This window comes from Montipora foliosa, chromosome 3 (assembly GCF_036669935.1).
Source record: "Montipora foliosa isolate CH-2021 chromosome 3, ASM3666993v2, whole genome shotgun sequence".
Classification (NCBI taxonomy): domain Eukaryota; kingdom Metazoa; phylum Cnidaria; class Anthozoa; order Scleractinia; family Acroporidae; genus Montipora; species Montipora foliosa.
The window spans coordinates 13,184,392-13,197,295 of NC_090871.1; the positions used below are offsets into that span (position 1 = coordinate 13,184,392).

General features: G+C 39.3%; 1 protein-coding gene across 1 annotated transcript in view; it reads left to right on the forward strand.

Annotated features, from left to right (window-relative positions):
• Positions 1–10,141: 10,141 nt before the first annotated feature.
• The window catches only part of LOC137994505 (transient receptor potential cation channel subfamily A member 1-like), a 15,315-nt gene continuing 12,552 nt past the window's right edge, over positions 10,142–12,904 (forward strand). Inside the window, exons 1-2 of the mRNA XM_068840089.1 lie at positions 10,142–10,722; positions 12,630–12,904. The exon at positions 12,630–12,904 is cut by the window's right edge and continues 69 nt beyond it. Of these exons, the coding sequence (XP_068696190.1) occupies positions 10,391–10,722; positions 12,630–12,904 (607 nt within the window). The 5' untranslated portion in view covers positions 10,142–10,390. The remainder of the gene's footprint in view (positions 10,723–12,629) is intronic.

The following is a 12,904-nucleotide window of genomic DNA, read 5'->3' on the forward strand; positions in this document are numbered from 1 at the left end:
GATCGAGAGATAGCCTTGCTAAGTGGTAGGGACGGGGATTTTAAATTCAAGGGTTCGGGGATGCATCTCGCCAAAGCCTCAATGGTTGCCCAAACAAGGGGTTCTTTTCTTCCAGTGGTTGGTATAGGAATGCTTGCAAACAGACATAATCCGATGAGACGCTGAAGGCGCTGGAGGCACCAATCGAACTTGGTGGTCGACACCGTAAGGAACTGCGCAGGTGTTCTTTTTTAACAAACTGACCATTCTTTTGGTTTTAATTCTTGTTTTTCAAAATCATTCTAATGTATTCTGTTTTCTGTGAAGTGTGGATTTATTTCTCTTTGCTTTTTTGTTTTCAGAAACTAAACTTCATCGTCTTTACTACACTTGACAATAAACCATATTCGTATTCTCAGCATTGGACTGGAACTAGCTTGCAATGGAGGCTAATGCGGGGGAAAACATTAAAAAGTATTTGCATTTGAAGAGATTCTCCCGCATTAGCCTCCATTGCAAGCTAGTTCCAGTCCAATACTGAGAATACGAATATGGTCTATTGTTAACTGGACCCAGTTCCCACAAGTCTCGCATAACAAACGAGCTTATGATTTAATAATTAATTTTAATATAATTACAGAGCTGAACTGATCATTGAAAATTCTCTGCGCTGATTGGTTGCGGTTGAGGTGCTTATTACGCTATAATCCCCTACGCGGTTTTTTTTTTTTTTCAAAATGGCCGCAAGTCGTTTTGTCGAGGTGACAGACGAACAAACAAATTGTTTTAGAGAAAATGCGTATTTTTCAAATAATCACATATGTAATTATACTAAAACAATTATTCACCTCGCCTTCGACAAATAATTGTTAAAGTGCTTTTAGACTCAAATATTTTTCGTCTACAATATTAATCTCCCCACCAAAAGCAAACATGCATATGTTTTACTATTCTTAACTCAAAATTTCGCTTCTATCTGCGGAGAAAGACGCGCAAAGTTATCAAACTAGCAGTAATTTGGACCCACAACTGTGATGTGAGAGGCATGGGTCTATTCTCGATTTTGCGTCACAAACTGCTTTGCATCGCAAAATTTCTTTGACAACAGAAATGCAAAGCAGTTTATGACGTAAAATCGAGAATAGACCCATGCCTCTCATATCACGGTCGTGAGTCCAAATTACCGCTAGTTCTGCAACGTTTACGTGGCTTGCAAGGCACAGAAAAAGCAAAATTCTGGGTAAGAATGGTGACATATATTTTCTTTGGATGGGGAGATTTATTTATGTTACCTCTTACCTATCCTCCGCGTGCCAGGTGGTACATAGGGCCTCCACAGAAGCTTTCCATGTGTGTCTGTCTACCGCAACGCCCCGCACCTCGTCCCACGAACCCCATCCTCCTTCTTTCATCTCCCTCTCTACGGTCCTTCTCCACGTTGTCTTTGGTCTCCCCCTCTCTCTTTTTCCCTCCGGTCTCCAATTTAACGCTGTCCTTGTATCGCTCGCTCTGTCCTGCCTTAGAATGTGGCCAATGAACTTCCATCTTCTTCTCTTTACTTCCTGACTCACTGGTGACATTTCCGCCCTGGCTAGTAACTCTTTGGTGATGATGTGATCTTGCCAACGGATGCTGTGAATCTTCCGGAGGCATTTGTTTTGAAACACGTTGAGAACGTGTTCATCGCTCTTGGTCATTTTAACAGGTCTCACATCCATACATCAAGACAGGCAAAACAAGGGTCTTGTACACCTTCATCTTCGTTCTCTTTAAGATGCTCTTGGAGTTCCAGATCTTAATTAGCCTAATATATGGCCCTCTTGCCTTTGAAAGTCTGTTCTGTAAGTCCTCCATCCCACCTCCTTCTTTATTGACTTTGGCGCCAAGATAGGTAAACTCCTCTACTTCTTTGATGTTTTTACCAAGATTTCTCATATCACGGTAGTGAGTCCAAATTGCTGCTAGTTCTGCAACGTTTACGTGGCTTGCAAAGCACAGAAAAAGCGAAATTCTGGGTAACAATGGTGGCATACATTTTGTTTGGATGGGAAGATTTATTTATATTAGGAACAAAAAATATTTAAGTTTAGGTGCACTTTAAACATTTGATGTCACAGAAACTAGAGGTGAAAGTTACTCGTGAAAATACATTGTCTTACGAAGCTCTTTTCATCCCGACCAAGGGACGCATCAGAGACCTTTCTGCTTTGAATACTCGTTGGGCATCACGCCCAAATTTAAAGACCCGTTCGCCAACAAAATGATGACAGCAATCTCGCCTTATATCTCATCAGAGATCTTTCTTTTCTTTTTTTTTTTTTAATTTTATTATTTATATTATTATTATTATTATTATTATTATTATTATTATTATTATTATTACCTTACATGTTTACATGTTTAGTTTTAAAAGCACAAACACCCCTCCGCCCACAAACACACTCACACCCACAAACACGGAATATGTTTACATAATAGGGGGAAAAAATGGAAGAGGAGCTCTTGTTTTGAGAGGAGGGACTAATTATACTCTACAAGATGGGAATTGCCTGTACAGTTGGAGAACAAGGTGCTGGATTCTGTATTTATTTATTTATTTATTTATTTATTTATTTATTTATTTATTTATTTTTAAAGCAAGAGCGGTTCCCATTTCTTTCGCGTTGTTGTATCCTCCTTCTTTTCTTTTTGAATATATTGTAGATGCCGTAGGTATTCTTTGAATTTTGGCTTTCGTTCTTTAAATTTACACAGCCAGATGAAATGTTTGCTTGTCAAAAAACAAAAATTAATTTGCAAATTGTATTTAGAGATATCTGGCCTCAGTCCCAAGCAACTATCTACCTGAAAAGCATATTCTTTACTAACAATTTTACAGGCCTGCGTCTATGAAAAAACATTATTCCAAAAACAACGGCTTTTGCTACATTCCCAAAATAAATTAAAGAGGCTTTCATTGTGACGTAAAATCGAGAATAGACTTATGCCTCTCATATCACGGTCGTGAGTCCAAATTACTGCTAGTTCTGCAACGTTTACGTGGCTTGCAAGACACAGAAAAAGCGAAATTCTGGGTAACAATGGTGACATATATTTCCTTTGGATGGGGAGATTTATTTACATTAGGAACAAAAAATATTTAAATTTAGGTGCACTTTAAACATTCGATGTCACAGAAACTAAAGTTGAAAGTTACTTGTGAAAATACATTTTTCGTGGTTAGTCTTACGAAGCTCGTTTCATCCCGACCAAGGAACTCATCAGAGACCTTTCTGCTTTGCAAACTCGTTGGGCATCACGCCCAAAGTCCCGTTCGCTAACAAAATGATGACAGCAATCTCACCTTATATCTCATAAGGATTCTAGCCCGCACAAATTCACGAGTGAAAAGTGACAATAAAGTCACAGAAACTACTGGAAATAAGTTCTTCGTTTCTGAACGGTGTCATTTTACTACCAAACACTCTAAAACGTACTACCAGAAGCATATGACCCTGAAGCATGTAACTTGCAACTCTTTTCCTTGGAACAAAGCTGGGGATTTTAGGACATCAATTTCATGCCCAAATATGGACAAAAATAAGATCGATGCTGCACGCGAGGGAAAATGCAAGAGTTACGTTACATCCAAATAAAGAAATTTTTAAACTAAAAGAATCCCAGCTCTGAACCAGGGTTAAACGCTTCAAGGTCATGATCTCCTGGTACTGCACATTAAGTGTAATTATCTTTAGCATCTTCATTTCCGTTATCAACATCGCTATCATCATCGTCTTCGTAGTCCTCGTCGAAAATGACTCGACAACGCTCGCTCAGGGTTAGACTCATAGATAACCTAAATTAATGAAGTAAAAGAGCCCTAAGGACAATTCAGAAAAAATAACAGAAAACTGCCCAGTCTAACAAATGGGTTCCGAACAACTACTAAGGTACCGGACAGAATTAACCGTTATTTATAAGTGTTTGCATTCTGATAGTCTCAGTCAAGATTTTGTCCTTTTCTATAGATTTGCCTTATTCTTCGGCGTCTCCCGCAATAGGTTCAAGCCGTTTACGTTACAGGTGATGCAACTAATTATGGCGATGGCGTTGTGTACTTGTAATGAGAAAGATGATAGGCTAGTTACTTGGCAACGAGCAAGGGACACCTGAAAAGAAACATGACTCCCTGGCAAGAATCGACCAAACAACTTCCGTGACACTGAGTCAGATGCTCTACCCACCGCGCTGCAAGAATTCCTGATGAGGTAATTACAAATCGTTCAGGGGCACCCAACGAGAATATAGTTCAAAACCACTTAAGCATAACATTGTTAAACGTATTTTAGCATTTAAACGGTAGATATAGGCATATTTTTATCCCCTAAAAATGTTTCATCTGTTCGGATTTCCTAGCTGAAAGTCTAGTGATCCGAAAATTATAAGGATCAAAACTTACCTTTTCGAAATTTTCAGCCAGAAAAATGGCTCCCGAAAATTCTAGGTGACCTTTTCAGGGTAAAAATTCGTTAAAAATGGGCAATTACACCATTTTTTAGATGTTCGAAAATCCTAGGACAGGCAGGCAAGCAAGAAATTTTACAACAAATGTCCCGAAGATTCTAGATCTGAAAACGTCTTCAGAACAGACATTATCCGAAAATTGACGTTGGGTGCCCCTGATCGTTCATCTAGTTTCTTAGTTAACTCGATGTCCAACTTGAAGAGGGCCTCGACAATGTGCTGTGATGATGTAATGATGCACTAAAAAGGCGTTACGCGATTGCATGCTTTGCAGTTAATCTCCTGAGTCAGATAACAAATAGATTTATCATACATTGATGTCGCTATTTGATTTGCTACAGGCACGCAGCTTTTGTTAGGGCCGTCGGCCTCAGCAGATAACACTGACAACTGACCTCGGCATGGATAATTCTCGCTCAGCTGAAGCTCATAATGCACTAGTCAGTGGAAAGCCCCGCACCCCCATACCCGGGGAATGCGGGGCATTAGCGGGGGATTTCAGCGGATTTGGACTGTCACTTTTCCCACGGTATGCGGGGTTTTCGACAGCATTAGGTGCAAGTATCGGCGAGCGGGGACCTTGAACGGGGCTTAGACGGGGATTTGATTTTTTGACGCCAACTTGAATAGGCACGCAAAAGTCACTGGGAAAGCATACGGTCTCAAAATGGCGGCTGAATCAAGTTAAAATCCATTCTTTTCATGGGCTCTCAGTTAAATTCTGGGTTCAATCTGTAAGTATTATCATTTCTTGTAGTGCAATCAGACAAATATTATAGTCATACTTGATTAGCGATTTATTTATAGCGTTGACCTTTTGTCTCAGTATTCCCATTTGAATGTAGACTGCAAAACAGTCGTTTTCTTCCATTTTCGGAAGGCGCGAAGCGCCGTAAGCGTGATCCTCGTGTGTGAAGCGCGCGAGCCTCACACGCCTGTAGGGTGTGTGACTTGTGGAGAACACTGTTTATTGAGAGGCTAGCATTCTTCATACCAAGTACACGTCGTCCATTTTCCCGCGAGGTTACTGTTTTACTGTGAAACTGATACGGAGTCTATATCTTTTTGATGAGGTGTGATTGACATTTGATGACAGGCTGCGTCAGAATTAAACCAATGGGAATTTCCCGTTGTTGGAAGAACGGGTAATTTTGAACGAATTTAATATATGCATAGCGGACAGTCGTATTTTTTCGCGTCTCTCCCCATTCTCCCTCGCCGTTTCTACACTCGCTCCAGACCTTTCGTTTGAATATTATTTTACCGTGTCGCTTGCGTTCGCAAAAAATACGACTGTTTTGCAGTCTAATTTGGATGCAAAGCGAACGTACGCGTAGAGGCTGACAGTGACATTTGCTTTATGATTTTGTGAGATGAAGCTTGTAAATGTTACCACCGATGAGTTTCGCCTCTTTGAGTTTCTACATTACCACGGTCTGCGTAATGGTGGAAAATGCAAGTTCCTACCGAGGACTCTTACGTCCAAAGGTCAACTGTAATTCGCTAGATTTTTTATTTTCTTTGATATAGTTTTCAGAGTAGTTTCAAAATGTGTTACCGATGAAGGGTTATTTCAAGAGATTATCAAGGTAAGAGAGAGAGAATCCCCCATATAGACTTTCTACCAAAGGTAATCCCTCTTAAGTTATTTTTAGACATTTCTTCCACGGATGATACTCGCACGTTGCGTGGATGTTTTCGAGGAGGATTTGTTTATGTTTCGTTTCTTCTCGTTTCAAAGGGAAGGAAAACCTCCAACGCTGTGAGGATGTTTTCTTTGATATTTTAATTATGAGCTAAGGTGCTTCGGCTGTCACTATGTTTTAATACAATTTGAAACTTTAATAGGAGTTTCAATATAAGAGACAAATTTATCTCGCACAAACAATAACAACTGAATGAATGGCAGAGAAGTGAGTAGAAACACGAGTGTAAAGCGAACAAACGCCGAAACACAACGCAACCAGTTGGTCGAAAGTGCAGATAGGCACTTGCCGCCAAGGCAGCAAAAAGCAGGTAAGGAACAATGGCAACAACGCCGGAGAGAACGTAGATTAAAGAACGACTTTATATTCAACCTACGAATCTAGATTCATTCTGTTTGTCTACCACTGTCAGAAAGATCCAAACAGAATATGTGAGACAGCGTCAAAATTCGAGAAGAAACTCTAAAAATTGGCCGTTGATGTTCACGTTTTCTCGAATGTGCAGAATGTGGTCATTAAACGTTGTTTTGTACAGAACGGCAATGAAATGAACATAATTATAACACTCGCTTACACAGCCATTGTACTCGTTCGTCGTTGCCGTTGAGGTTTGCTTAAATTCCCTAAAACCGACCGGGTGAAACGGCAAAATAATGAACAGCCAAAGAACACAAAGCAAACGAAGGCCCAGCCGAAACAAAAAGACAGCTGAGAGTACACAAAACATCTCTGCTACGAAGCATCTTTTGAAAATCAAAACATATAAACGACGTTTCACCAAATTAGCCGCCATTTCTCTCAGGTAGTTTCGAGAAAATCGCTTGGGCAGTCCACGCTTCGCGCAAGTAAAATCCTCGGAAGAACTGGGCACCATGCCCTAAAATAACTTAAGAGGGATCACCTTGGGTATAAGGCCTATAGAGCGTTTCTACGTGACGTCACGGCGGCCATGTTGTTGTTCCAAAACAAAGGAATGGCGGCTATGATGGTGTATAAAACTAATCCTCTGGAATTTGAACTCTATTTTTATGCAAATACTTTCTTTTGTTTCAGTAATCCAATATGGCTGCTGGTCATGTGAGTGAAAATGCTCCATATGGGGGGTTTACTCCCTTACCTTGATAATCTCTTGGTTATTTGCAAAATGTAGCTGGATTATGAGGCCATAAAATTGTGGTAGTAAGCCATTTCCTTAGTGAAATTTGCATAGGTCTTTGAGAATTCTTGTGATAGTGAACCGTTATAGTCGGTTGATTGTACTTTAGATTGGGCCCCAATCTAAAGTACAATCAACCGACTATAGCATAACATAGAAGGGAAATAACTGGAATACTGTCAGGTTGAGTTGCACGTTCAAATGCATGTTTGGACTGATGTCGTTGCTATTTTAATGGTTTTGACACTAAGGAAACTGGGCTGTGCTAAACCCAGTGATTAATATTACTGTTTTTGGAGAGATTGTAAAGTTTGGAACGCCAAATCTGTAACTCAAGGTAGATTATTTTTTCATGTTTATCAAAGTTTAATTTGAGGTATCAAAATTCTTGAAGTATATTAATTTTGGTCAACATTGTGCTTTATGATTTTGAAAGTACTGTATTGTCCCGGGAGCGGGGGAGAAAAGTTTGGTTTTGACGTACGAAATTGCCCCGCATAGCGGGGAATTTGCTTCATTTAGAAGGCAGGCATGGTCTAATGCCCCGCTATTCCCCGGGTATGGGGGTGCAGGGCTTTCCACTGACTAGTGCATAACTCAAACCGAGGCCGTGCTGAAAACTGACCAGTTAAATCTGTTTAAGAAAAAATGCATGTGTCAACAGATCAAATTTCAAAGTTTGGTTTTAACTAGGGTATTATACTTTAATCATCATTCGTCGTCAATGATTACCGAACCTCCATCACAACGGAATTGTGCGTGCAATTAATTTTCTGAAAAGCTGTTGGCGACAAATTTTATGGGATTCAAACAAAAAATAGCGGAAACATCCCAGGCAGGCTATGAAAACTATACTCTTTTAAATTATCAAGAGAGTATATGAAGAATATATTATGTATGTATATATAAATGATATGAGTCTCTTGGAGAGCGATCGTGCGCGGATTAGACTAAATGCTATGTGTGTTATATTAAACATACGATAATTCGAAACCCCAATCCTTTTTCCAACCTATGATCTGGCCCTTGGGCGCAGGAAAAAAAGCAGATAGATATTTTTCAAATGATCACAGGAACAGTTACCATGCTTTAAGTGTTTTCATTCTAATTTATTTGGCCGTTGTTTGACAATACAGAGTTGTCTAACCACAAGCAGACCGTTGCTATGGAAAATGCCCACTCTTATAGGAATTTCAGAATTTTTCACAGTATCATAGCAAATTCATGCAAAAACGGAACACAGACCGAAAGAACAATGGTTAAAGATGACAAATCAATTTTTTTTTTTTTAACAAAAAAGAACGTTTATTTACATTTCAAACACGCGCTATTTACATATTCAAAAGCACAAAAAATCCACAAGAAACGCAGAGCCGGAGTTAAGCAGCTAGCCGCAAGGGCCTGGGGCCCTAACGTCAGAGTCCATGAGCTGAGCAAATTCCCTAAAGACATCACCGCGAACAGCGCACGGACAGATTGTATCTAGGAGTTAAGTGTACATCTTAATATTTACCTTATGAAGCCCATTCTCCACGGTGCAGTATGGGACAAAGATCCAAGGGTCAGCAAATCGAGACTCTTGCCACATAGGCTAAAGCAGAAAAAGAAATATTCGTTTTGCTACTTAATCGAAAAAAAAGTCTTTATTTCAGTGGCCAACCAGTGTTTTGGTTAATTATTAATAGGGATCTCAAGTCAAACAACGAATGTAGCAAAACAGTGGATTTCATAACCTAAAACGATTGCACTGCACGCTCAGCGTACATCCGTCTTTTTAATTCTTTTTTTAAGGACGGTGCCTACTATTGTTATTGCGCATACGTTCTGCGCATCTCCAGATACTCGGATTTCCTATCGCCGATGCTTACTAATGCCAGGATATTATTGCGCGGTTTAAAACTATCCGGAGAAAGTAGATCTTAGTAAGTACTCTTAGTATCCAAAAAGAAAATTGGGGGTAACCTTTGATTTTTCAGAGATAATTAAGCCTCAATTTGGGAAAGAACGCCATACATTGCTTTGCATTTCAAAGCTTTTTACAAATATCATTTATCAATTATCTTTGAAAAATGCATGGTTACTCCTAATTTTCTTTTTCGATTTCAATAACACTTGTTAAGATCTGCATTTCCTGCATAATCACCACCGGGGTAAAAATGTCTTTAATTAGTAGTAGGCACCGTCCTTAATATCGGTAAATATCGTTGTCGCACTTGCCTACGAAAGCGAAATTAGCTAAGGGACTTTAAGCAAAGGACACGAAAAATATATATTAGGTCAAAAACGGAAAATTGATTGTACTGCGCTTGTAGCACGCACCATTCACTTTCTATTTTTATTTTTAATAAAACCGTTCGCACAATCCAATTACAGGATAGCTCGCCAGTATTGTACAAGGTGAACAAGACAACAATCGCAAAATACCCTGCGATAACGCTAATATAAGCTACATTTTGGAGTGACATTTTCGTTGATGTTACCATTATCGATGCTTAAATCTCCCTAATCCTTCATAGTAGCTAACGGCACTTCTTTCCAACAAACAAAATCTCCTATCTTTGAAAATCTGCTCTCGTATACAACTGTCACAACAAACTCACATTTCGAGTAATCGCTGTGCCGAAAATTAAGATCATGATATCCTGGATATCATGATTGCGTGCACACAGGAACTCGAACAATGCTTGAAGGGTATTGAGCTAAAGTTATGCAAATCACCTCAATGATGCTGACTGGTCGAAAAAAGTGCGAGGGTGTCACAAGCAGTCAATATATTCATCCCAAAAGCAATTGGCAGTTCAATTATATTGATGCACATATGGGAGATTAACGGAAACCACAAATGTGCTTCACTTGTTCAACTCAGAACTGGCAGATGACTGGAAATGACTCAGTGGTATGGTGTTTATCGCAAAGCTTACGATTGTTGTAAAAAAAAACACTGCTCTGTATAATTCAAAGCAATCTTTGCTTCCTACGGGCACCGAAATTAATGTGTGTACGATAGCATATCGCTGCTTGGTCGGTATTTCTTAAAAGAGTCACAATGAATATCGATTTTGTTCCTTCGCCATTGAAGACAACATCCCCAGTGGGCTATTGCCGCTCCACAGACGGAATATTTTTCGAGTTGGAGCCGATGATGCAGAGAACACAAAATATGTTCGAATCCGCAGCCAACGGACATCTAAATGACCTCGAATCTTACCTGTCGAATAACAACTACAAGGCGGAGCTCCTGGACCAAAATGGTTACAGCGTTCTTCATCACGCAGCGAAAATGAACCGGGGACGGGTCATAGATTTTGTGTCGACGGCTGCCCACACTGTTGATATCTACAGCGAAGACGGCCTCACTCCACTTCACTTAGCCGCAAGGTACTGAGATACTTCTGTTTGATATTTTACAAAGTAAATTCCTAAGTTTCCAAGGAAAAGTCTCGCATCATTCCCTATCGCAGCATAAGGACGTCGAGAGGTTGTGGAAACATTTACATTATTTTATAAGCACTCCTTCGAACACTCTTAAATGGTTTTGCAAAAACGAAGTGTAGAGTCAGTTTTTTCTTAGTCAAGTAATCAAAATTGTAAACACGAAATGTACACAATAGGGTGAATGTTTAGCACCTATGATGCTATGACCTCATCGGCAAAAGATAGTCTCTTTTACTGATACGCAATTTATAAAATTTCCGCGATGTATAATTTAATACTGTGTTGTTTGTTAACTGACGTTTTTATTTTTTGCTTTAGAAATAAGGGCAAAACTTGGACAGATTATAAAAAAAATCGGCGATGGACAGAGAAAGCAATTATCTGTCTACTAAATTCAAAATATATTGAAAACTGACTAATGAAATCTGTTTCAGAAAAAATGCACTATTCAACAGATCAAATTATTAAGCAGGGTTTTAATGAGGGTAGTTAAATAAATCATTCGTCTGATCACCGAACCTCCATCACAAAATTGTGTGTGCAATTAATGTTATGACTGAAAAAGCTGTTGGAGACAACTTTTATGGGATTCAAACAAAAAATAACGGAAATTTCCCAGACTATGAAAACTATACTCTTTTAAATTATCAAGGGAGTATTTGAAGAATATATTATGTATATATAGCAATGATGATGGGAGTCTCTTGGAGAGCGCCGATCGTGTGCGGATTAGACTAAATGCTGAGTGACGGTGTTATATTAAAAATTCAATCCTTTGAACAATCTATGATCTATCCCTTGGGGGCAGGAAAAAAATTATTTTAATTCCAATTTATTTGGCCGTTACATGACACTGCAAAGTCGTCTTGTAAACAAGCCCGCGACGAGCAAACCCCGCGGGAAAAATCTGTTGACTTCAATTTTAAGCAGGTGTCATCCCAAGCCCATTCTTAGCACCAAAGATCACTAAACCCGAAAAGTGAATTGTTTTCTGGCTATGTTTCATTGCCAGAGAGGAATGTTGCTGAGGGAACGAGTTAATTAACGCCTACTTTTTAAAGCGAAGTCAAGTCCAAAATGCTTGTCATAATTACTTTTCGCTTTGTTTGGATTAAAACTGATTTTCATATGAAAGACTTTGCACTTAGACTCTTGTCAGTGAATAAGGGATTAAGTAAACACGGAAATGACCTAATCCCTGAAGGCCATGATCTCGAAATTTTTAAAAGAAAGGAAAGCGAAGTACAACCACGAAAAAAAAATAATAAAGAAAAGCATGCTCTCTCCAAAGGCCAAATTCTTCCTCGGCAAACTGATTATAACAAGACAACGATGATGGAAAGCAACATTGAGTCGATTATCCTGCTAATTTACTGAAGAAATCGTATTGGGAAATTCTGTAGTATCATTATGAATTTCAAATTTGGTTAAAACGTCCATGTATTCCCAACGTCGTTTCCGGGAAGATTAAAAAACTCTTTTCCAGGGCTTTTCCCTAATCTTGGCGGTGAAAATCCCTGGGAACGAACTTGATGTATTCCAGTTTGCTTTAGTTTACTGGTTCAAAAAGAGGCCCTTCTTTGCGCATATGAATTTTCCTTATTACATTTCTTTTCGTTATGAACCTTCTGGATACATAAAATAGCATTCCTAAATCTCCTTATTTATAGATATCATGTCACAATTCAGTTTCTAAATTACTTCTTTGGAAACGGTGAACAATACGCCGTTTACGAGTCACGTGATCAGAAGTCATATCACCCTTTCGGAAACTAATGAGGTACCCCGACCTTGTCATTGAAACGAGCTGAAACAATTTTGAACTTGTGATTGAAAAATGTGTCTTGCAGATCGAACGCCTTGGAAGCTCTCGACGTCCTTCTAAAGAAAGGAGCCAAGGTAAACGCTTCATGTAAGGGCACATCTCGTTCTCCTCTTCATTTGGCTACGCAATTTGGTCACAAAGAGATTATCCAGAGGCTTTTGAAAGAAAGAGACCTGGATGTCGATGCTAGTGACCAACAAGGAATGACTTCTCTTCATGTGGCTGTCAGTCGTGGTTACGGGGAAATCTGTGACGCTCTTTTGAAATTCCAGGCTAATGTTACTCTGACAACAGCAAAGA